The following is a 26,151-nucleotide window of genomic DNA, read 5'->3' as shown; positions in this document are numbered from 1 at the left end:
GGGGTCCCCAGACTGCAAGAGGGCATAGGCCAGGCTGAGGGACCTCCCCTGAGTGCACAAATTTTTGTGCACCCGGGCCTCTAGTCCTATATAATAAAACCCTAATATGCAAATCGACTGAACAGCGGAAACGACCAGTCACTATGACACACACTGACCACCAGGGGGCAGATGCTTAACACAGGGAACTGTCCCCCTGGTGGTCAGTGTGCTTCCACAGGGGCAGTGCTGCTCAGCCAGAAGCTTGGCTCACAGGTGGTGGCAGGAGCCTCCCCTGCCTGCCACAGGGCTAAAGACCCCTTGGAGGATGTCAACCTGCCGGCTTAGGCCCGCTCCCCTGAGGGATCCTGGACTGCGAGAAGGCACAGGCTGGGCTAAGGGACCCCACGCCAGTGCACGAATGGTGAGATCTATCATAACATGGAGGAAACTTTATAAACAAATTTACGCTAAAAAAAATAACCCAAAGCAAGAGCCTATGTTGACCCTGTTGAAATTAAGAAATAAAATAAGGCCCGGCCGGAGTGCAGTGGTTGAGCGTGGACCCATGAACCTGGAGGACTCATGAACCAGGAGGTCACGTTTGGGTTCCCAGTCAGCCTCTAGTATAAAATATATAGCATAACCCTTTTTTTACACACACACACACACACACACACACACAATAGATTACAAGATATTAGAAGGCTATAAACCTTAATTTCAACATACTTTTCATGTGGTGACTTAAATGTTAACCTTTTATTTTTTCTAATTGTTCTACGACAATATGTTATTTTTGTAATTTAAAAGTTATGTCTTATATGTTTAGAAGTTTTTGGGGTATTTGGCCATATTCCTTTTTTAAAAAATATGTTCTTATTGATTTCAGAGAAAGGAAGGAAGAGGAAGAAAAGGGATAGAAACATCAATGATGAGAGAGAACCATTGGTCTGCAGCCTCCTTCATGCCTCCTACTGGGGATCGAGCCTGAAACCCAGGCATAGGGGCTGACTGGGAACCCAAAAGTGACCTCCTGGTTCATGAATCCTCCAGGTGCATGGGTCCACGCTCAACCACTGCACACCGGCCGGGCTTTATTTTATTTCTTAATTTCAACAGGGTCAACATAGGCTCTTGCTTTGGGTTATTTTTTTAGCGTAGATTTGTTTATAAAGTTTCCTCCATGTTACGATACATCTCACAATTAGTGCTTAATAAGCTGCACGTATTTATTTTTCAATATTTTATACAAAGACCCGCATCTCTAGTACAGCGTTCCATAATTTCGGAGCAAAATTGACCCTTGACTGCAAACACCCTTTGGGTTGCGCAACTGAACAGCATGGACTTCAAGTCCCGGTAGGCATTGCGGCAGGCGTATGGGAACTACGGGAGCCGAGAGGGGGCCGGGGCCCTACGGTCCTTTCCCACCCAGAAGCCCGCGGGCTGCTCGGAACGCAGTCTGTATCATGGCCGCGGGAGCCGGGACGGGGGGCCCCGCTTCCGGCCCGGACGTTCTGCGTGATCCGGCGGCGTCACAGTCGAGGAAGCGGTCCGGTCGGGAGGGCGGGGAGGGTGCGCGGCGAACGGACGCGATGGCGGGAGGAGGCGGGAGCAGCGAAGGCACCGGGCGGGCGGCAAGCCGGCGGGCGTCCCGCAGCAGCGGGCGGGCTCGGCGGGGGCGGCACGATCCGGGGCTGGGGGGCGCGGGGGAGGCACGGCTGGAGGAGGCGGTGAACCGCTGGGTGCTCAAGTTCTACTTCTACGAGGCGCTGCGGGCCTTTCGAAGTAGCCGGTACGGGGACTTCAGGCAGATCCGGGACATCATGCAGGGTGAGGGCCGGGCCCGGGGAAGGGGAGTGGGGGTGGGGGGCGGTGTGCGGGGCCGGGTGTCGGGGCTGGGGGAGGGGGATCGCCGAACCAACGCCGTCTTCTTTCCCAGCTTTGCTGGTCAGGCCCTTGGGAAAGGAGCACACCGTGTCCCGGCTGCTGCGGGTTATGCAGTGCCTGTCGCGCATCGAAGAAGGGGAAAATTTAGGTATGGCAATGTTTGTGTTCTTCTCCGGGTTTAGAGTTACTCTGTTACCAAATTTACATCCGGGACTGACGGATTCGGGATTGAGGTGCGCCGCGTTCGGATCGGTGGTCGTGTTCCTTCTGGAATGGGCATGCTCTGGGCTCTAGTTTCTGCAGTTGATGAGATTCTCTTGCCTGCTTTTCTGTGGTTTGCGTTTTTCTTTTTATTTCCTCCCACCTGTTTCTTGCTCGCCCCAACTTGGCTGCTGTCTGAAGTGAGTTATGTTAAGATGGCCACATCTTTCCCCCCAGATAGAGAGTTTTCACAGTAGAAGCACATTTTTATTTTCTGAATTGAACTTGAAAGCTGTTTAGCAAAACGGTCTACAGTTTCTGGCCGCTTGTATCTGAGGAGGATGTGTGCATCTTGAAATTTGAGCTGCAAATGCATGTGTTAAAAAAATAATTTTTTACCTGTCTTGAAAAGTAAGTCATTTCAAATTAATTGACTTGAATTTGGACCCTTAACATGTTTGTAAGCCTATAGCGAGTTAGTCAGCAATCAGATGCAAATCTTACTATATTTGCATGTTTCCTGTCCATTAATATATGTATTTTTGGACATAACGTTTCTACTCTGGAGAAAATAGCTTTAAAGTGAAAACTGTGCTCTTTGTCCTAGACTGTTCCTTTGATATGGAGGCTGAGCTCACACCCCTGGAATCAGCTATCAATGTGCTGGAGATGATTAAAACGGAATTTACACTGACAGAGGCAGTGGTGGAATCCAGTAGAAAACTGGTCAAGGAGGCTGTAAGGCTCTATTTTTCTTTTTTCTTTGAACAAAAATCAGAGGTCTTTGAGGATACAATGCTTATCTTTTTGTGTGCGGTGGAGGAAAAACGGTGGAGAGAGAGCAAGTGAGCACACTCAAACATGAACATACAGATAGATATTATCTCTTCAGGCAACCCCTTCTCAGCCCAGACTTGGAAAGAACCATTGATGGTAGGTGCTCAGCTTTTGTGATTTTCGTGTGGCCCTTGCAGGAGGGGCCACAGTACGTAGGAAATGGGTTGGCACTGAAGCCTGGAGGTTATTACATACCATTTCAGAGAACTATGGAAGGACTAGAAGTAACTGGTTTGGTCACCCTTATATATAATAAACCAAGGAGAAGAGCTGGGGCCTTGGGAAATGTGGGACTCTGAGCTATTTCATGCAATTGCAGAAAGAGAGGCTTAGGGAACATTCCCCTTGGATAGGCACATTGTGATAATCAGCCAGTTAGAAAAACAGTCATGGTGGAAGGCTTGCACAGGTAGTGTTCTTGACAAGAAAAGCTAGTGGAGTGTCTAGGAATTTGGGACTATTGACTCTGTCATGGCTCAGGTAGCTTCAAGTAGTAGAACCTACTTAAAACATGGACGGAGCCTGGCCAGTCTCAGTGGTTGAGCATCAACCCATATACCAGGAGGTCACAGTTCCATTCCAGGTCAGGGCACCTGCCCCTGATGCAGGCTTGATCCCCAGCAGGGGGCGTGCAGGAGGCAGCCGATTGATGATTTTCATCATTGATGTTTCTATCGCTCTCTCCTTCTCCCTTCCTCTCTCTGAAATGAATAAAAACATATTTGGGGGGAAAAAAACATACCAAAAACATAGAGTGGCCATGGGAACCAGTCAGAAAGAGTTTTTTGTTCTCCAATAACAAAGGCTAGGGATGTGGAAGCAGATTCAGAGGTGGGGACTGAGGAACAACAGCTCAGCATTGCCTTGGTGATGGAAAGTAAGAAAACTGGTAAGAAAAAGAAAGAGCACCCCCTAAAAGGATGGAATTGGGTCCGAGGCAGAGGAGGCTGAGATTAAAGCCCTGCTTAGCAATGAAGACTCTGTCCCTTGGTGGTGTGCTGAGTGCTCAGGTACCCTGTTAAAACAACTAGTGTGTGTGAGGTTCAGATATTTACTCAGTTAAGGACCTTGGAAAGAGCTACTTTTGCTCTTGCAAAGAAAGCTTAGATAATTCTAGTTGCAAGAATAGAATTTTGGTTTAGGTAAGTGAGGCTTGTGTTGGAGGGAAAATGCCAGAAAAGACATATTAGCAAGGGAAGAGAAATCCATGCTGGCTTTCAGAATAGCTTTCGAATGGAAAGAAACAGCACCAGTTCAGAGTAATTTGTGTAGCTGCTATTACGTAGCTAGCTGAGAAATGCAACTCCTTCAGAACACAAGGACTATAGATTTGTCTTCTCGAAGAAGCTTTGTGTGCTTTCATCTTTCAGCTGTATATTATTTTAAGTTCATAGATCTTTTGTTTAGGAGCTTCGTTAAGGAAAAATCTATTCGTAAAATCTAGTTAACCATTTTCTTATGTTGACTCCTTCTCCTTTCCATTTTCTACCAGGTACAAGATCTCGGTATACTTAACTGTATTACTATTACTGCTGTGTAACAAATTATCCCAAAACATAGCAACTTAAAACAGTAAAGTATTTTCTCCCATTTTCCAAGAGTCAGGAATGTGGTAGTTGTTCAGCCAGGGTATTTCTGGCTGAAGTCTCCCATGAGATTATAGCCAAGCTGACTACTAGGGTTGAAAGATCTGTTTCCATGCTCACTCACACAGTTGTTAGCAGGACTCACTTCCTCCATGGCTGTTGGTTGTAGACTTTAGCTCTTTGCCTCCCATAGGGCTGCTTACATCATGGTAGCTTGCTTTCCCTGGAGCAAGTGATCCAGGAGAAGGAGAGCCCAAGACAGAAGCTGCAATCTTTTATAACTTAATCTCAGAAGTAATGTCGTACCATCACTTCAGGCATATGCTATTGGTCACATAGTTCAGACCAACTCTGGATTAGTGTATAGAATGGGACTATGCGCGAGGTAGGGATCATTGGGGGCCATCTTAGAGGCTGGCTATCAAAATTATCTTGATCTAGTTATTACATACTATGTCACTTGTCTTTTTTTTTTTTTATCAAGTGAGTTATTTTTTAAGTTAGATCTTCTCAGCATACAGTCTGGGGATTTCTTGCAGGTCTTCAGGACCCTTTAACGGGTCAAAAACAATTTTCATAACAATGCCAAAAACAATAGTCGATTTTTTTCTGTGCATTGACATTTGCACTGATGGTGCAAAAGCAATGATGGGTAAAATTGCTGGTGCCTTAGCGTGATCAAGGTAGTGGTAAATTGAATTAGTACTCCTTGTATTCATTGCCACATGCTTGCAGTTTTAAAAAGCCAGTTTCAGTTAAGAATGTCTTTGAGGAAGCAGTAAAAATTATTAATTTTATTTAATCTAGACTCTTGAGCAAACATCTTTTCACTATTTTGTGTGACAAAATAAGAATTTTGCCTGAAGTATTTTTGCTGCAAATTTGATGGTTGTCAAACCCCCTGGAGTGATTGAGTTGCAGGCTGACCTGGCTGCCTTTTTGTTGTTGTTAATCCTCGCCTGAGGATATTTTTTCCATTGCTTTTCAGAGAGAGTGGAAGGGAGGGAGAAGGGGAGAAAAAGTAGAGAGAGGGAGAGGAGGAAAACAGGAGAGAAACATCAATGTGAGACAGACGCATTGACTGGTTGCCTCCCACACATGCCCTGACCAAGAGCAGGAAGTGAACCTGCAACCCAGGTACCAGCCCTTGACTGGGAATCGAACCCAAGGCCCTTCAGTGCATGGGCCAACACTTTAATCATTGAGCAACACTGGTCAGGGCCTAGCTGCCTTTTTAATGGAACACCATTTTGACTTGAAGCAGCGGTTCTCAATATGTGGGTCGCGACCCTTTGGGGATCGAACGACCCTTTCACAGGGGTCGCCTAAGACCATCGGAAAACACATATATAATTACATATTGTTTTGTGATTAATCACTATGCTTTAATTATGTTCAATTTGTAACAATGAAATTGGGGGTCACCACAACATGAGGAACTGTATTAAAGGGTCGTAGCATTAGGAAGGTTGAGAACCGCTGACTTGAAGGAACTGACAAACTTTAAGTATTTGGCCATTATTTTCTTGAGAAAGTGAACTTGTCACTTCAAGGAAAACAATTGACAGTATTTGTTACCAATGACAAAATTCAAGCTTTCAAGTGAAAGAGTTTTGGAAAACTTGTATTAATGTGCTTGATAGCTTCCCAATTCTTCAAGACTTTTCTGATAAGATTGATGATGGAATTAACAACTGTGACTTTAAAAATATTTCAAATAAATGGGTCAATATTTGGAAGATCTACATAATTCGATGAACCAATATTTTCCAGATGATCAGTGCATTATATTACAGAATCATTTGTGGGTAAAAGATCCATTTAAAGTAGAAGATAGACTAACACATTTTTATGTAACAGATGATGAAAAGTTCACTTGCCAAAGTTTGGTATAGAGTTGAAGAAATATAGCCATAATTTTCTGAAGGGCTATTAAAATATTCCTTCCTTTTCCAACTTCATATCTGTGAGGCCAGATTACTTTTTGTATATATTTCAACCAAAACAACAAAATGAATGCAGAAGCAGAAATGGGAATCCATCTTTCTTCTATTAAATCAGATATTAAGATTTGTAAAAATGTACAATGCCACCCTTCCCATTAAACTTTTGTCTTAGAAAATATAGTAATTGTTCATAAAGATATGTATTTATGTTAACCTGTAATGAATTTGTTTTTTTAATGAATAAATATCTTTAAATTTCCTCAGTTTTATACTTCTAATATGATTATTAATAGATATAACTCACATAAATAAAAGCTCTTTGGGATCCTCATTAACATTTAAGAGTATAAAGGAATCCCAAGACCAAAGAGTTTGGGAACTGCTTCTGTAAGGTAATGCTATTGAGTCCATATTGGTTTTCTCTTCATCACTAAAAGAGTCATTCCTCAGTTAATGCTTCTGTCGAAAACAGCAGCGAAGAGCATGTATGGCATGTTTTGGGGAAGCATTTATTTGTTGCTTTTTGCTGTGGCAGCGCTTTCCCTGAACCTTGCTTTGTAAGAGCACTTTGATTTTCTTTTGGTGCTTTACCCCATCTGAGGGCTGGTGGATCAGACAAACTCTCCCAGAAGTTTAATTTTTGAAACGAAAGGCTTTGTCAAGGCTTTGAGCATGCCTGCTTTCCCATAACAGCCTGGATTCCTCTGAGTTTTCTTCTTTAGCCTTTCTTCTGTGAGTCTGGTTTTCTCTTCCTGTTCATTTTCTAGCTTTCCCCCCCAAACATAAGTCTGTATCACCTCTATTGAAAATCTGTGCTTGGAATTTCCCTTTTGTTTAAGTTAGCAAGAAACCACTGCTATTGCTTACACCCCAAGAACCTTAACAGACACATAAGAGAAGAAATTACACTTCTGAATATTCTCAAGTGAAAAAGCAATGGTTCATCTCTTTAAAAGAAATCTTCACCGGAAATTAATACTTAGTTTTAAAAGATAAGCTCATAGTACAAACTTTGGAGGCAGACTTTTAGATTTTGAAAGCATTTGCATTTCCTCTCTTGTTTAACAAATTAAATATAACAGGACCTATGTTCCAGTTCTGGAATAGATTAAGCATGCTCTCTTCTGCTTACCTTAATGCTGCAAGTGTAAGTCCTGCACACAATGTGTGGAACAGCTCTCTGAGGACTTAGAAATGTAAATGGTAGTAAGAGATGGGGAAGAACACCAGCATTTGAAAGTCTACCAAACTGGTGACAAGTAGTTTATCATTTTTTTCCCTCTCCAGTATCTTCCAGCCTGGACTTGAAGGCTCCTTAAACCTGGAAGTGCACTCCAGGTGTGAACAGAAAGAACTCCAAGGGAGGTTCTCTCTGGTCTGAGGAGCAGGAAAGATCTAAGGGTCAGAGAGGGAGGGAGAAATGCCAGTTTTGTTTTTAACTCCCTTCTCTCCTGCCCCAGCACCTGCGCAGTACTGTAGTGATGGCAGCAGGGCAGGCACCGAAAACTGAAGGCAGAACCCCTTTCCTCTTTAACAGTAGAGGTGTGATCCCCAGAACTTGGAGCAACTTCCGTTGCTTTTTAAAAAGTATATATTTTTATTATTTCAGAGAGGAAGGGAGAGGGGTAGAAAGAGATAGAAATATCAATGATGAGAGAGAACCATTCATCAGCTGCTTCCTGCACACCCCCTACTGGGGATTGAGCCTGCAACCCAGGCATGTGACCTGACCGGGAATCAAACCAGGACCTCCTGATGCTCAACCACTGAACCACACAGGCTGAGTTCCATTGCTTTTTTTACTGTACATCCTGCTGCTGTAGATATAGCCCTGGATACAGATGCAGTTAGTGTGTGGCACAGTGGGGAACTAAAGCCCAGAAATGCAAGGCTGATTCAGTATTTGAAAATAAGTGTAATCCACTCTATTAATCTAAAGAAAAAAACCACACAGTCATTATCAGTTGATGCCAAAAATGTATGTGACAAAACTCAATATTAGTTCATGATAAAAACACTCAGAAACTAGGAATAAAAAGTAACTTCCACAACCTGATAAAAGGCATCTACAAAAAAACCTACAGCCAACATCATACTTAATGGTGGAGAAGGAATGCTTTGTCCTTAAAATCCAAAACAAGGCAAGGAATCCATTCTCACTACTTCCATTCTACATCATATTAGAAGACCTAGCTAGTGCAGTAAATTAAGAAAAGGAAATAAACGGCAACAGACTAGAAAGGAAGGAATAAAATTGTCCCTTTTTGCAGAAGACATCACCCTGTATGCAGGGTGGGGCAAAAGCAGGTTCACAGTGTTCAAATGGAAAATAATACAATAATTAATAATAATACAAAAATAAACTTGCATACTCACCACTGTAAACCTACTTTTGCCCCATTCTGTATAAAAATATATCCCATGGAATATACAAAAAAAGCTATACTAAGTAACTTTAGCAAGATAGCAGGATATAAGATCAACACAAAAATCAATCACATTTCCATATACTAGCAATAAAGATTTTGAAATCAAATTACCAAAACAGTGCCATTTACAATACAGTAGTCTCCCCCTTATTGTGGGAAATATGTTCCAAGACTCCCAGCAGATGCCTGAATCCTTGGGTAGTATTAAATCTTATGTATACTATGTTTTTCCCTATACATACATACACTAATGGCATCTCTTTGCCATATCCTAATTACCATCATTACTACTTTGTGCTTTGGGGCCATTATTAAGTAAAATAAGGGCTACTCGAACACAAGCATTGTCATACTATGACTGTCAATTTGACAGCTACTAAATGACAGCTACTAAATGATTAACAGACAGCATGTACAACATGGATACGCTGGACAAAGGGATGATTCCTGGTCCAGGCAGGATGAAGCAGGACAGCCTGAGATTTCATCATGCTACCTAGAGCAATGGTGCAATTTAAAATTTGTGAATTGTTTATTTCTGGAACTTTCCATTTAATATTTTGGACTGCAGTTGGCCATAGGTAACTGAAACTAATTTTGTATGGAAAATAATACAATATTTAATAATACAAGAATAAACTTGCATACTCACAACTATAAACCCACTTTTGCCCCATTCTATATAAAAATGGATAATGGGACTACTCATAGCTCCCAAAAGAAAAACACTTAAATATAAGTCTAGCAAAACATGTGCAGGATCTGTATGTGGAAAAATACAAAATGCTGATGAAAGAATTCAAGACCTAATAAATGGAAAAACATACCATGTTCGTGAATTGGAAGACTATAGTATACTAGAGGCCTGGTGCACAAAAATTTGTGCACTCGGAGGAGTACCTCAGCCCGGCCTGTGCCCTCTTGCAGTCTGGAACCCCTCAGGGGATGTCCACTTGCTGGCTTAGGCCCGCTCCCTGGGGGGAACAGGCCTAAGCTGGCAGTCAGACATCCCTCTGGCAGCCCAGGAGCCCTTGGGGGATGTCCACTTGCCAGCGGGGAGCAGGCCTAAGCTGCAGCCGGACATCCTTAGCACTGCTGCGGAGGCGGGAGAGGCTCCCGCCACCACCGCTGTGCTGGCAGCCATCAGCCTGGCTTGTGGCTGAGCAGAGCTCCCCCTGTGGGAGCACATTGACCACTAGGGGGCAGCTCCTGCATTGAGTGTCTGCCCCCTGGTGGTCAGTGTGTGTCATAGTGACCAGTCATTCCCAGTTGTTCTGCTGTTAGGGTCAATTTGCATATTACCCTTTTATTATATAGGATAGTTAAGATGTCATTCTCCAGTTGACCTATAGATTTAATATAATTCCAATCACAGTCTCAGTAGGATTTTCTAGAGATACAGACTGATTATAAAATAATATGTTAGGGCAGAGGAACTAAAAACAGTTTTATAGAAGAACAAAATTGGAGGACTCACTATCCAATTTTAAGAATTATACTCCATGTAGACATGTAGATTCGTGTGAGACGGAAGAGAGAATCCAGAAGTAAACCCACACAAATATGACTTAAGTAGTTTTTTGACAAAAATGTGAAGGCAACTTAATGATAAAGGGATAGTCTTCAACATACAGTATTGAAACAATTAAATGTCCACATGCAAAAAAAGGAACCTTGACCTAAAACTCAGCCTATACAAAAATTCATTCAAAATGGATCATAATCTAAATATAAAGTGTAAAGCTATAAAACTTTCAGAAGAAAACATGAAAGAAAAATTTCATGTCCTAGATATGACACTAAAAGAGGAAAAATTGATAAACTGAACTTCATCAAAATTTAAAACTGAGAAAAATACTGTTGAGAAAGAAGACAAGCTATAGACTGGATATAAAATTTTCACATTTTGCCCTGACCGGTTTGGCCCCATGGATAGAGCATCGGCCTGCGGACTCAAGAGTCCCAGGTTCGATTCCGGTTAAGGGCATGTACCTTGGTTGCGGGCACATCCTCAGTGCAGGAGGCAGCTGATCGATGTTTCTCTGTCATCGATGTTTCTAACTCTCTATCCCTCTCTCTTCCTTTCTGTAAAAAATCAATAAAATATATTTAAAAAAAATAAAATTTGCACATTTTATATCTGACAAAGGATTTTTATCTAAAATATATAAAGAACTCTAGAATTGTGCATCTAAAACTTGTATAATTTTGTTAACCAGTATTACCCCAATTCAATAAAAAGGAAAAATATATAAAGAACTCTCAAAAAAAAAGAAACGCTATTTTAATAATGGGCAGAAGACCACCAAAGAGAATAAACGATGGCAAGTAAGTACATGAAAAGATGCTCAACATCAGTCAATAGGGAGATACAAAGTAAAGCCACAGTGAATACCAGGACATACCTATTAGAGAGGCTAAACTTCAAAAACTAAGAAGTGCTAGTGAAGATGTGGAGCAACTGGAACTCTCATATGTTGCCCATGAGAATGCAAAATGGTAATCACTCGGGAAAACAGTTTGGCCACTTACAAAGTTAAACATACATTTTCCATATGACCCAGCAATTCCACTCTTGGGTATTTACCGTAGAGAAATGAAGTTCTGTTCCTACCAAAACCTGTACATGAATGTTTTAGCATCTCTATTCATAATCACCAAAAATTGCAGACAACCCAAATGTCCTTCAAAAGAGGAATGGATAAACAAAACTAGTAGATCCATACAAGGGGATATACTGTTCAGCAATAAAAAGAATTATTGATAATGCAACAACATAGATGGATTGCAAAGGCATCATACTGAGGGAAGTAAGCTAGTCTCAAGGCTGTGTCCTTTAAAAAAAATAAGCGCTAAGTACTATATAAATCCATTTATGACATTCTTGAGGAGTCCAAACAGTGAAAAGATTAGGGATGTGGGACGGAGTGACTACAGAGAGGCAGCACAAGGGAGGTTTTTGTATCCTTAAGAGAGGCAATACTTGTGTTAAAACTCAACAGTCCACCAAAAATTAATTTACTATATGCAAGGCAAATAAAATTTAAAAGCAATAGCACCTGGCTTATAAAAAGTAAAATCTTTGTATTCAAGAAAGTATAGTTTTAGTATTGTTTTTCTGCAAAAAAATTGTAAAAGTGAATGTGGTCATCTGATTAAATCAGTGGTTCTCAACCTTCTGGCCCTTTAAATACAGTTCCTCATGTTGTGACCCAACCATAAAATTATTTTCGTTGCTACTTCATAACTGAAATGTTGCTACTGTTATGAATCGTAATGTAAATATCTGATATGCAGGATGGTCTTAGGTGACCCCTGTGAAAGAGTCGTTCGACCACCAAAGGGGTTGTGACCCACAGGTTGAGAACCGCTGGATTAAATGGAAGGACTTTGTACCTTCCCTGGGCAGCAAGAATTTAGGTGTATGCATTCAGGAGCATTTGACTAGTTTGCCCTGTAGGGCTGTGCTCAGCATGTTGACAGAATGACCAGAGATTAGTACTTCATGGATTTCTTGCTATTCCTCCTACTCTTGTCTGTTTCTCCTTAAATTCTTCCCTGTGAAGATTGAAAATATCTACCTATGAACCAATTTTCCTTCCTTTTGTATGTGAGGTATGTCTAATACCTCTCTTGGGACAGGATCTAAGGGAGCTACTTTATCCTGTTAGGTAATTCCAAGTGCTCCCAGTTTTCCCCTGGCCTTTCTAATTAAAAAAAAAAAAAAGTGCGCATGTTTTAAAATATCCTTTTTAATTTTCAATTTACAGTTAATTTCCCTCTACTATAGTCTCTTGGGTTTTCTTGTGTGTGTTTTTTACCAAAGGACTCTTCTTTTCCTCTGGTTGTTGAGACCTCATCCTAACTGAAACTTTGTCCTCTTTTGTGGCTGCTGTGGAAGAGCTGGGTTTGTCTGTCTCAGTAATTCCCTGCACATTTTAACTCGAATAATGTATCCTGCCCTCTCTCCCTCCATTACATCAAAGCTTTAGCATCTAAAAGAACAAAACCAATTGTTCTGGGGACCTGGAATGACTCGAGTCCATTTTGCCTTTCTGTACGAGGCCCTATTCAAATTGGGTAAATGGTCTGTAATCTAGGGGATCAGATTTTGCTGTAATAGGCATCTTTTTAAAAAATTGAATGTAATGCTGAAAATCTATACCCTATACACTGAAAGAGCTTGCAGTTGTTCATAATGCTTGAACAATAATTGTTAGTTTTTAAGTACAGGAATTTGAAAGAATGAAAAAGTTCTCGGGTATGTAAGACTCAGTTTCACTTTTTAGTAAAGCTTTGTGACATTTAATATTCTCATACTTATCACAACAGTTAAAAAAAGGTTTTTCCCCCTTTTGTAGGCTGTCATTATTTGTATTAAAAATAAAGAATTTGAAAAGGCTTCAAAAATTTTGAAAAAACATATGTCCAAGGACCCCACAACTCAGGTAAATATAATATTTTGCTTCTAAGACTTAAATACATTTCATTGTTTTTTGTGGGAAAACAGGGAAAGAGTTCTTTGTTAGGGATGTTATGTAAATATTCAGCACCTTTAGCATGTTGTCTTTTATATCGAGGATATTTTACTGTTAGATTGGCTTTTAAATTTTTATAAGTCATTTACTTGCCCATTTCTGTCTGGTTTGTGACAGAACTTTAAGTGATCAGCACCAGGTATCAAATTATCAAGTTTTGTATCACTTCTAACTTTACTTAATGCTGCCTCAATGCTGATCCTGTAGACCTGAGAATTTGCCTTTGTAAGGTTGTAACTCCTCTATTTTCTGGTGCCAAAAGCTCTGTTGATATCCTCTTCTTGGTTTTTTCCCCATTATTTTTCCTTAAAATTTTAATTTTTGAAAAGGTAACATGTACATAACACAAAATTCAAGAAGTACAACCAAAGAGCTTGCTGAAACTCTCTTATCTCTGACTCAGCCATCTCATTACTCTCTCTTCAGAGGCCACCAGTATTTTCTGCTTTTATTTTTTCAGAGATATTCTGCATATTTGCAAGCAAATAAGTGTGCATGTGTCTGTATATGGATATTTGTATACACACATATCCATTCTTCCTGTTCTTCTCATATACATATGTGAGCATATTCTACACACTAATTTGAGTATTCTTATAAATTGCTTCTTTGACTTACTCTATCTTAGAGATCATGCTATATTAGCAGATAAAGAACTTCTTTATCCTTTTTGTATTTTGGGTTTCTTTTTTAAGTTTAATAATCTGTAAGTAAATGTATAAAGGCACGTTAGATCCTAAGTTCTTCATCATTATTTATACTGCATAGTAACCCATTGTGGCTGATCCGTCATTTATTGACCCATCCTTTGTGGTGGGCTCCCCTTCCTATCTGTGTACCAGTGATTTTCATTGAGAATGTTGTGAAATTTCTGACAGTGTTCTCTCAACTCATCATTGAATTTTTACTAGAGTTCTCCTTTTCATGTTGCCAATATTGGTCCTTTGTATAGAAACTGAGAAATGATCTCCTGAACATCATCCGTGAAAAGAACTTGGCCCACCCTGTTATCCAGAACTTTTCCTATGAGACCTTCCAACAGAAGATGCTGCGCTTCCTGGAGAGTCACCTGGATGATGCAGAACCCTACCTCCTCACGGTGGGCCTTGGCCTTCTCTTCCCATAACCATGATATGGCCTTGAGGATGTGCAGGCAATTAGAAAAGGACAACTCTTGTTAGAAGTGAAAAAATAAATGTGTGGAAAAGACTTTGAATTATATCCACTATCTTCCTTAATTAATTAAATGCCGTAAATATACAGAAGCAGAGATCCTGACAGAGGCAAATGAAACAAAGATTGTCTCTCTTACCTCCCATTTTTACCTCCTCTACATGTCATTAATCTGTGTGGTTGCTACAGGAGAAAATTCATCTTACAGTCGATGGTGGTTCCCAGAGGAGATGAAGTCTGAGTTAAATTGGGAGGAAGAGTGGTTTATTAGATGTGGTATGATGGGGTTGTTAACAGGAAGAAGGCATAATTGGAGAAAGGGTGTGATTAGAAGTATAAGGCAAAAGAGGCCAAATGAAGACATTCTTTAATTGGATCCAAGAGATAAGCATAAAGAAGGGAAACAGTGAGGCTCAGCACAGTTTGTAGAAGTAGAGCCCAGTCTCTCCTAGTTTTCTTAAACTAGGATTTTGAGAGTGTTGAAATATGGCTCGTAACTGTAGGTGTGCAAGACCTATATGAGGATAGTGTCAATGATCCTAGCAGTCATTTGGCAAATTGCAAATTATTTGTAAAGCAGATTGTTTGGAATAATCCAGGAGCAAGCGTCAGGATACTTGGGCCTGGCCTAGGATCCTTTCCTTTGTGTTCAGGTAACTGGAAAGTACCTGCCACTTTCTTTGCGAGGATAGAGCTCGCAGCTCATAAGACATCACTTGTCATTTGGCAAATCTCAAATTATTTATAAAGCAGACCATTTGGAATAATTCAGGAGCAAGTGTCAGGGTATTAGGAACACTTATTAGAGTGTTCAGACTTGTGAATCAGATTCCCAAGAAGAGGAATGTGAAGTAAAACCACATAATTAAAGAATTTTTTCAATTCTTTGAAAAAGCAGTACTCAAACTGAGTTCTCCTTCAGCATAGAAACTATGAGCCGTTGTTTGAAAAAGAAAAGGAAGAAATTTGAGATCATTCTTGTAAGTTCTCTTGCTTTTTATGTCCTAGTTTATGCCTAGATTGGGTTTGTAGGTGAACATGTTTGCATATTGAGTATGGTCATGGTTAAAGAAGTAGAGAATTAATGAAATTCTGTGGCTTCCTCTTCCTGATGACATCCTTCCTTTCCCAGATGGCCAAAAAGGCTTTGAAATCTGAGTCTTCTGCCTCAGCTACAGTGAAGGAAGATAAACAGCCGGCACCAGAGCCTGTGGAAAAGCCACCCAGAGAACCTCCGAGGTGAGAGATGCCCTTCTGACTTGTTCCTGGGTTGCTCATACAAGGCACTGTGGAGGTTCAGAGCACACCTGGGAAAACGAGATGGAGACTGGATGTCAGAGCCCTGACAGAAATTCCTGACTGGCTATCCCTCAAAAGTTCCGTCCTCCTGTTTCTCTTTGCCTCGCCCATATTTACTCAGCACTTCCTTGTTGATATCTGATCTGTTAATAGAGTGTTCAGACTGTGAATCAGATTCCCAAGACCAGTTGTGAAAGCAGGGGGCTCACAAATTTAGATGCCTTTGGGGGCCTGGTGGGAAAGGTAAAGGAATGAAGTGGGTCTAGGGTAATTGAGAGCATGGACAGTGAGCCAGGAGGGCATGCTTTTCAGCCTGTGTGATCGTTGCTGTCCAAGGATGCCCAAGCTTCAGTTCAAATTTTTGTGTGAGACATAACAATTTTTTTTTTTTAGCTTTCTCAATTTTTGAATGTTGGTAGTTATCCAGTTTTTAAAAAACACTTGCGTAGGTTAGGCAAAGACACCTGCCAGCTGGGTTTGGCCTACAGGCTGCCAGTTGGCCCACTCCTAACAGTCTTTACTTAAAGCACACGAGCTATTCCAAACGACAGATGAACTTCTCTTGAAAAGGCAGTTTCTTGTTGTTCCAAAACTGTGTGGCACGCTTCTTACTCTGAGAATTCTCAAGGTCCCATTCACAAGTGTATTGTAGGAGAAAATGGGCAGAATGGAGACCAGTCTTTCACTTTTGCCACACGAGGGTCGGACTGGGACAGCTGGAGGAGAGTTTAGACTTCAAAGTGAAATTGCTGGATTATCAGTAGGTTGTCCAGATGGACTTATATTTGTCAGACACTGTGTACAGTTCTTACATAATGGAAAACACTGTTGTAGTCCATACAGACAAACAGGTTCGATCACACACAAGTTACAGAGGTCTCTGGAGTATCCGTGGCCCTAGTTCCTTTAAGGTTCTCTGATTTGGAGTTTAAAATCCATAGTTTAACTTAAATAGAAGCTTTTGTAAAGTAAGGTTATATCAAGCAATCTCTCTGTGTATGTGTGTGTGTGTGTTTTGTGTTTTTTTTTATTAAAAGTCTTCAATTTGAGGAGTCCTCTGCTAATATGAGCATTAACAGTGGTGAAACTGCCCTGGCCAGTTTGGCTCCATGGTTATAGAGTGTGGACTAAAGGGTCTCAGGTTTAGTTCCTGGTCAAGGGCACATACCCTGGTTTCAGGTAGTAGGGTTGTGTGCAGAAGGCAGCCAATCGATGAGTCTTTCTCCTATCGATGTTTCTCTCTTATCACCCCCCTCCTCCCTCCCTTCCACTCTCTCTAGAAATCAATGAAGAAAAAATACCCTTAGGTAAGATTATTTTAAAAAGTGGTGAAACTGATCTTAATATGTTGCCTTATTTGTAGGCAGCTACGGAATACTCCAACCACCTTTGGAATTATGACTCTGAAAGCAGCTTTCAAGACTCTGTGCGGTTCACAAGATTCTGAGGCGATCTTCTCAAAACTGGACCAGAAAGATCTGGTACTTCCTACTAAAGCATCCCTGTCATCGCCGGCCCTCAAAAACAAGAGACCGAGAAAAGATGAAAACGAAGGTTCAGCTCCTGCTGAGGGAGAGAGTGGCTCTGAACTGCAGCCCAAGAACAAGCGTATGACAATTAGCAGATTGGTTTTGGAGGAGGATAGTCAGAGTACCGAGCTGAGCCCCAGCCTCAACTCCTCTCAGGAAATCATTCCAGCGTCACCATCCACGCCTGCCGTTCTCAACCAACCCCTTCCCAGGGAGAAGAATCCCAAGTATGAAGACCTTCTTTGTAGGAGTTTGGGGGCTGGTTGGTGGTCCTGGTTGGGCCTGGTATTGCTTCTGTGAATGAAGTAACTTGCATCTAAGCTGTTCACCACCAAGGCTTGCTCAGACTGCTAGAATGTGACTCGGGAGTGGGGAGAGACAACATAGCCATCCGTGCCAGTTCTGAAGCCCCACACGGGGGCTTCCAGGCATTGCACGAGGGCATGAGGATGAAAGGGTGTCGGAGCCTCCTGCTCATTGCTGCTTCCATTTTTAGCAGACTGCTGAGTACCTTGACTGCTAACTAGAGATTTATGAGTATTTACAGTTTTGCACTTTCTATGAGCTTTTGAGACTTGGCAAATTCAGTAAATATTTACTAACCTCTCACATTGTGCTAGGTTCTGTGGAGCAGTGGTTAGAATGCTTTCATTTTGCTCCCCTATCATGACCCCTGACCTCTCAAGTTTTGTTACCCTTCGTGTCCTCTCGTGGATCCTTCCTCCAGGCACACTCGTCTGCTTGCTCTCTCTGGAACACGCTGTTTTGTTTCTATTACTGTATTCTTGCTCCCTGTCATTCCTCATGATTGGATTATCATCCTCCATCACTGCTTGTCAGAATCCCATCCGTCCTTTAAAGGGAAGAGAAGCACTTTTTGTGGGCCAAGTACATTTATGTATTATATTACTGAATCTCTACAATCCTCAGTTACCGATTATTAGCCCCATTTTATAAATGAGGAAGGTTCAGAAAAGTTACTAACTGGCCTTAAGTCATTAATACAGGTCAGTCTAGACCAGCCGTGGGCAAACTATGGCCCGCGGGCCGGATCCGGCCCGTTTGAAATGAATAAAACTAAAAAAAAAAAAGACCGTACCCTTTTATGTAATGATGTTTACTTTGAATTTATATTAGTTCACACAAACACTCCATCCATGCTTTTGTTCCTGCCCTCCGGTCCAGTTTAAGAACCCATTGTGGCCCTCGAGTCAAAAAGTTTGCCCACCCCTGGTCTAGACTCAAGGGCCCATGGCCTGTACACTACACATCAGCCGCCTCTTAAAAATTCTGCCTCCTCCATGAACCTCCTCTGGTCACCCTGCTGTAGGTGACCTTGATGGGTCTCCCCAGGCCATTGCCATCTGTACTACTGCTCTTTGTTGTAGTTGTTTGGGGACCTGTGCTCTGGCAGCATGTGCTAGGTGTCCTGCGGGGCTGTGGCATCTGGTAGGTGAGTCATACTCAGGCACTAAGCTGCACTATATGCACCAATACCAGCATTTGGAAGTGAGTGAGTCACGGCTGGGCAAGTAGATGCAGCTCAACACACTTATTTTCATTCTAGACGTGATCTCATTGACTTCTTACAGTGATCTCGTGAGGTGTAGATATTGCCCCATGAACAGATGAGAAAACTGGAAAGAGTGCCTGACCACAATAGTTTTATTAATGGGAGGATTTGTGAAGGTTTCAGACATAACCACCTCTCTCATGTGCCAACGGTATGATATGAAAGCAGAGGTTGGCACATTACAGTCCCTGAACCCAATCTGCCTGCTGTCTGTTTTTTGTAAAGGATTATTAGAATACAGCCACATCTATCATTTATGTGTTGTCTGGCTGAGTTGTCTAAGGCTACTTTTGATGCTACATTGAGTTGAGTAGTTGCAACAAAGACATTAAGGCCTGCAAAACCGAAGATCCTATCTGGCAAAAAAGGGATCCCTGTCCACGGAAGAAGAGCTGAGCCTGCTCAGCAGGGTTGGTGGAGCAAACCTTTCAGAGGAGCAAATGTTGAGCTGGCCTTGAAAGATGACCTCTTACTCAAGAGGCCATCAAGCATATTGGGGACCTGGGGATTCTAGGCAGCAGGAACCCCTTGCATAAAGGCATGAGAATACCTGGTATGTTCCCAAAAATGTCATGTAGTCTGTATGGCAGGGGAATACAATGCACATGGAGGAAGAAAGTAGAAAAGTCTGGATAGGTAAATGGGCCAGAACTTGAATTCCTATTGTATTCTATCGGGTGGAGGTTCTCAAACTGGGCTTCATATCACAATTACCTATGGAATGTTTAAAAAATACATATTCCCAGGCACCCTACTACTGAATTAGAAGGGGCTGGGGAATGCTCTGTAATCTGCTTTTCTAACTATGTCCAAATAATTCTAACCCCACTAATCTGAAGGTTTCATGAGATACCAGTGAGGGTTCGGAAGAGGTACTGAGGGAAAGGAGAGTGGCTAGACACTGCTGCCAGGCGAGCGAGCAGTTAGGGCCTGGAGGAGCTGGGCCAGTGGAAGAGAGGAAGGCAGGATTAAGGTTTATCATGTGGAAGGCAGGGCCATGACTTACTAGGTTTTTATATCCCCCCCTGGCACTTGGTGTTTATTAACCAAATAAAAATAATTACTGGTTTTTGCAATTTAAGGGATCACACGCAAAACTTATATATAAGTCCAGCAAAAGGTTAACATTTTAGGTTTGGTGGACTCTGCGTGTGTGTGTGTGTGTGTGTGTGTGTGTGTGTGTGTGTGTGTGTGGTGTATTTTTTGTTTTGTTTCCTTACAATGCTTTGAAAATATAAAATCCATTCTTAGTTCAAGGGCTGTTCAAAATCCAGGAGCCACAGGCTATCCTGACTTTCCCGGGAGCACACAGCCACTAATAGGATGAAAATCCAGATCTCAGCCCCTTCCACAACACGAGAAATTATCAAGTACCAAACCATTTGTACACGTAATAAATGCCAAGTTGAGAGTAGGTGCAGGGGGTTACCACTGAACTGCAAAGACTATCTGCAGAAAGAGCGAACAGCTACTCAGGTGAAAATGACAGACCCAGAGGTGAAAATTTTATCCTAGCACTAGGATAAGTAGATAGAAAACTTAAGCTGTCTGACTTTTATTTACAAATAGTAATTAACAGCTAATATCCTGAGAAGGAAAAATATCCTTTACTTTGTCTCAAATTAGTTATTCTCAGAAATAACATTTTGGGGGATATGATCCAATTAAAAAACAAAGGAAAGTAAATAGTCAATTAGGTAATTCCATAGAAAAACTCATGGAACTCAGGAATTTTTTTCAAACTTATGCACTTATTAAGCAAACTGCTTTCATTACTCATTTGTAAGATAACCAGACAGCCTTAAAAATATGTATTTTGAGGGGGGTGGTGATGTATGCAGTGCTGTCTGAGGAGTGGTTCTACAGCCTGATGATGACACGGAGATACCAGGCCAGGTTAGGATTTAGGAGTTGTATGTAGGTGAATCTCGAATGTGGTCACAGCAGAGCAAGGAGAAATATAAGACTGCAAGTGAGCCGAGGACAGAATATGAATGACCCAGGATGAATGTTTGACACCTTGTCTCTCATTGATCTCTCCGCAGATTACCCAAAGGCAAGTGGAACAGTTCTAATGGGGTTGAAGAAAAAGAGACTTGGGTGGAAGAGGACGAACTGTTTGATGTTCAGGGTAAGCTAGGAGATTCTCCTTGGTTTCTCCTTGACACCTGCAAGTGTAAGATGCATGTTACTATCACATCAGTGTTTCAGAAACGCTTGTCTCCCAACAAGAAAAATTTCAGTAAGTTCCTCATTGTGTCTCAGGAGTCAATTATATGTCCTTTCCCATTAAATAATGGAGATTGTCAAAGCAGAACTTTGTATTTAATGAAAGTTCCTGGTTTTGTTTTAATAAATCCTATCTTTAATTGTAATTGATGTTCTCCCTAAGTCTTTTAATTAGAAAAGGTAGAAGTGGTCATTCCCTGCATTTTTGTTTAGGTACAAAATCTCTTACAAGTTTCTACATGTTTTGTAAGATAAGAAACTTTGCTTTTCAATAATTATTATTGAACTTCCTAGCATTTGCATTAGAATCTCTCCCACCACATATTTCATATGCTAATGGAAATATCTAAGAGCTAAACCTGAATTTTGGAGATTCTAAGCACTTTTATAACGCACCACCAACCAATCCATTGCCACTTCCTAGGTTTTGTCTTTTAAAAGTAGCTTCAGTAGCCCTAACCGGTTTGGCTTGGTAGATAGAGCGGACTCAAGGGTCCCGGGTTTGATTCTGGTCAGGGGCATGTACTTTGGTTGCGGGCACATCCCCAGTGGGGAGTGTGCAGGAGGCAGCTGATCGATGTTTCTCTCTCATCGATGTTTGTAACTCTCTGTCCCTCTCCCCTCCTCTCTGTAAAAAATCAATTAAAAAAAAAAGTAGCTTCAGTAGCAAAAACATAGTTGGCAAGATCAAGATCACAGGGAAAATGGGGGAAATAACAAAATGATTAACAGTGGCATTAAATAGCTAAGAACAACAGAATATAAAAGTTCTAGGAAACATCCACTTCCAATGCAGTCCAGATGTGTGTCAGCTTTAGAAATATGCTTCCACTATAGTATGAAATACTAAATAATTTAAAAATAAATAATCTGCTCTGAGCCACCTTCCTCCATTGTTTAGGAAACACTGCTGGGACTTTGGCATCTGCTGAGACATCTAGCAAGTTTCATGTTTATGCAACTTTGCCTTTTCTTGCAGCTTTTTAACTATCTCTCATTGCCTTGAAATGGCATGTCTTTTATACTTGTACGAGAGGCCCGGTGCACAGATTTGTGCACATTGAAAAGAAATTAATTAGAAGGTGGCTGGCAGGGCAGAGTGGACATGCCCTGCAGCCAACTTCCCTTGGTCCCTCCCGGCCGGCCACACCTGGGGGGTGCCGGGGCTCGAAGGGCTTCTGCGGAGTGAGTGGGGGTCGCTCCGGCAGGTGGGATCCCTCGGCCTGGCCTGCAGGGATCGGGCCGAAACCAGCAGTCCCAACATCCCCCAAGGGGTCCCAGAGTGCAAGAGGGCACTCTACAAAGTTGAGTGACCTCAGCAGCTCCTGCATTTAGCGTCTGCCCCCTGGTGGTCAGTGCGCGTCATACCTACCAGCCGGTCAGCCAGTCACTTAGCCTGTAGATTAGAGGCCCAGTGTCTGAAATTCATGCATGAGTGTGGTCTCTAGGCCTGTCTGACGATCAAAGCACGAGCGTCTGGCATGGAAGGGCAGGTCCCAGCTGACCTCTGGGCCCTGGGCAGTACCAGGGCCCCCAGGCGTCCCCTCTGCTAGAGTCATCAGGCCCCCATCTGGCTCCCTCAGTATCTGGGAGCTGGGTTGCGGCCCCGCCGCTGGTCGCTGTCTGTGGGGTAATAGGGCCCCGCTTGCACCACCTTGGCCTGGCGCTGCCTGCCCACCTGCTCTGTGGTCCCGCTCTCGTCGGGGCCCATCAGGGCCGGCAGCGCCTCCACAGCCACCTGCTGCCAGTACCGTGCCGCGCCGTCCCCTGGTGGGCAGCGCAGGTCATAGCAAGTGGTCGAGCGGAAAATTTGCGTATTAGGCTTTTATTATATAGGTTTTTTTTTTAAGAGACAGTGGAAGGGAGGGGGAGAGACACAGAGAGAGAAACATCTTGATGTGAGAGAGACATTGATTGCATCCCACACATGCTCCAACCAGGGTCAGGGATCAAGCCTGCAACTGAGTGAGGTATGTGCCCTTGACCGGAATGGAACTGGGACCCTTCAGTCTGCGGACCGATGCTCTATCCACTGAGCCAAACCAGCTAGGGCATTACCCTGTTCTTCTGTTTAAGGAATTAAACCTAAACTTATATAAAATGATCAGGGATTTTAAAATTCTGACATGAAACAGTAAAAGTTATTTCAAAACAGTGATTAGCAAGGGGTTATAAAGCAGAAATCATGTATGTATAAGATGTATATTAGGGTTTTAAATACCACACTCAGTAATTTTAGAAAATGTTAGTTTTATTAAAGAGCCCCAAATCCATCATTAACCAACATTTATTAATGCCTTTTTGTATTGTATTTGCTGTGTACAGATTTTCATGGGCTGAAATGATTGGTATCTTGCAAACAAAGGACAAAACCAAATTCTCCTTTGGTGATATCCTTTCTTTTCTCAAAGTTTGTGAAATCTGAATCAAGCTTTCCCATTAGGGACATTCTATGTCTTTTTCTGGTGTTTGTGCAGAGAAAGTTAACTCTGAAATGAATCTACTTTTAATGTTTTCCAGCTGCACCAGATGAAGAGAGTACAAGCAGTGTAACAAAAAAGCAGGTAATTTAAAATTCTCTTTTCTGATCTTTTCTGGTTGTGTGGGTAGAACAGAGGTAAAATAAGTACCCACATCTCACAGATAGACTACCCATGCACCTGGCAAAAAATCCTTTGCGTTTTTCTGATGACCCAAACTAAGTTAAATACAGCAGATCCTCAAGTAACGTCATTTCGATCAATGTTTTGTTATAATGTTGATTAGATGCTGTACTTGTCTTGTTTCTATTCATTAGCCTAGGATAAAATTGGTTTTGTTAATATGTCTTCTCACTTAAAGCTGCCTTAAGTGAGGGCTTACTGTAGTTATTCTCTGGAAGAAAAATCTAGTTGGACAGCAACCTGACACATGTTCCTGATCATGAACAACACACAAGTTTGACGCTTGAATGCACAAGTGATTATTAATTGAAGTGAAATGGCAGGACATTGAAAATTTTAAATATCTGAATCCAGTGTTAACTTATTGTCTGTATCAGGTTTTAAAAATATAAAACTTTTTTTGGGGTTCATATTCTCCTAGGTTTCTTGAGTTTACCTCTTCACTGTATGGAGATGTAAATAAGTGGAGAGCCAGGTTATGATAAATCTTTTTGTTTTCTTTTACAGAAGTGGACTGTAGAGGAGAGCGAGTGGATCAAGGCTGGAGTGCAGAAATTCGGGGAAGGAAACTGGGCTGCCATTTCTAAAAATTACCCATTTATTAACCGAACAGCTGTGATGATTAAGGATCGCTGGCGGACCATGAAAAGACTTGGCATGAACTGAAACAGCTTTCATTTCCACAGAATTCACAGGAGCATGGTTCCTAATAATAGCCCCGATAGTCTGCTTTCTTTCAGAAGTTGGGCTGGGATGAAAATTTTGGGCATCCTCCTCTGACGTGGGGGAGGTCCCAGTTCCACTTCATCGCTGTTGGAGATCATGGAGCTGCAAGCCAAGTATATCCCATGTTCTTGGCAGAGACAACAGGCAGACAGCTTGTACAGTGCCAGAATATCATTAGTATTTCCCTTCTTCAGTGGTTTGCTTGAATTCCAATCCCTGGTAATCAGTAGGACCTTCTCCTAGGAAATGGTGGAGTCTTTTAGGAACACTTATGACTCCAGGACCTGTTAAAACCAGCAACGTGAGCATTATTTGGAGTGAACTTGTTCCAGGTAAAGCTTTGGCCTTTTGTTGCAAATGCAAAGGAACTTCGTCTGTCAGAGCCCACGATGATGAGAGACCAGTCCTGGTGGAATCAGAGTCCCTTTAAAAACTGTTTTAGCCTGTTGTGACATCAACACCTAGACCTAGTCTTGGCATTTGCTCCTAATATTTGCTGGGCTACGTAGGCAGGTTTAACCTCCACTTCTCATGTGGTGGAACCCGTGTGTTTTTTTGGTGATTGTAGATACGCTTAGCCCCTTGCCCCATTCTCTCTTCTCAATTCTCTTCCTTATGCTGGACTTTTAAAGCTTAAAAAAAACAAAAAAACAACCCAATCCTGATTGAATATAAAAGCCTAATCCCATTCTTTGTGAAAATGGTTGCTTCCACCTGATTCCCTAATTGTGCTATGTTAGTGTCTTGCACTGGAATTCAACATTTCCTTCTTTTGTACTGTGTTGTGCTTGCTGTCTTTCTTGGACATCCTTAAAGACTGTCTTTTTAGCAAAAAGAAAATTCAGTAAAGTGTTTTCTGTAATCATTTTTTAAAATTTGAGAACTAATTATTGTCCATAACTTGTAGCCTTCTTCATTAAAGTCTTGCTTCTCTCAAATATAAGTGGCTGTTTAATTGCAGCTCAACACGTGGAGGTGGCAAAATGTTAATTATACAAGTTCTGCTGAACCACGTTGACTGTTAAAAAGCGATGTCAAACTGTACTGGATATTGTCATCTTTGGAAGCCACCTGGAACCCTTTTTCTCTTGGAGTGAAAGATGTAAAGAAATGCTAAAGTTTCAAATTCATCTTGTAGTTACAAGTTGGAAGCTTTGTACAGCTTTATTACCTGTTAACTGCATGTTTGGGGGTTTGGTACTACTGTTTTTTCCGTCAATGAACCCCAAATGAAACGACAGTGAGAACTTGATCTCCTCTCAATACAGCCGCCGCCTCTTGATCTGGTGGCAGCTAGTGTGGTCTCCCTCTAAACTGGATTCGGATCCAGAAGCTTTTCTCCCCTCAACTCACCTCAGTAAGATGGCGTGCTCTGGGTAGAAGAGTGACACTGCGATGATTTAGGGAAGCAAAATATCCTAATCAGCATTTCTCAAATGTGAAAAATGTACAGGTCCATGAACATTTTTTAAAACATCGCTTCAGTGTTATAATGTTAATGAAGTGTGTACAAACAAAATACAGACTTTGGCTTCTAGAGAACTAGAAAA

General features: G+C 41.8%; 2 protein-coding genes across 5 annotated transcripts in view; one reads left to right on the top strand and one right to left on the bottom strand.

Moving 5' to 3' along the window:
• NIP7 (NIP7, nucleolar pre-rRNA processing protein) overlaps nt 1–26,151 on the bottom strand; it is a 69,643-nt gene that overhangs the window by 34,060 nt on the left and 9,432 nt on the right. Inside the window, exons 5-6 of one of the 3 annotated variants that reach the window (XR_001348738.2) lie at nt 18,106–18,263; nt 15,752–15,889 (exon numbers count right to left, since the gene is read on the bottom strand). The exons of 1 other annotated variant lie outside the window; for it this stretch is intronic. Coding sequence is in view for 1 of the 2 variants with exons in the window: in XM_023755991.1 (XP_023611759.1) it covers nt 21,110–21,151 (42 nt within the window). In the remaining variant the exon portion in view is untranslated. Of the gene's footprint in view, nt 1–15,751; nt 15,890–18,105; nt 18,264–21,011; nt 21,152–26,151 lie in introns of those variants that run through there. One more of the 3 variants, XM_023755991.1, reaches the window with a different exon arrangement.
• TERF2 (telomeric repeat binding factor 2) lies at nt 1,347–26,151 on the top strand. 2 transcript variants are annotated; one of them, XM_006091156.3, is made up of 10 exons: nt 1,347–1,815; nt 1,925–2,020; nt 2,681–2,811; nt 13,233–13,319; nt 14,362–14,508; nt 15,715–15,821; nt 17,245–17,637; nt 21,029–21,114; nt 23,733–23,776; nt 24,383–26,151. In XM_006091156.3, exons 1-10 carry the CDS (start codon nt 1,362–1,364, stop codon nt 24,539–24,541), a joined length of 1,704 nt encoding a protein of 567 aa, XP_006091218.1. In that variant the 5' UTR covers nt 1,347–1,361; the 3' UTR covers nt 24,542–26,151. The 2 variants fall into 2 exon arrangements, with proteins under 2 accessions (XP_006091218.1, XP_014313418.1); XM_014457932.2 differs by lacking the exon at nt 13,233–13,319.

Source organism: Myotis lucifugus, unplaced genomic scaffold, assembly GCF_000147115.1.
Source record: "Myotis lucifugus unplaced genomic scaffold, Myoluc2.0 scaffold_88, whole genome shotgun sequence".
Lineage (NCBI taxonomy): Eukaryota > Metazoa > Chordata > Mammalia > Chiroptera > Vespertilionidae > Myotis > Myotis lucifugus.
Note: the sequence above shows the minus strand (reverse complement) of the source record. Positions and strands in the feature narration are given on the sequence as shown.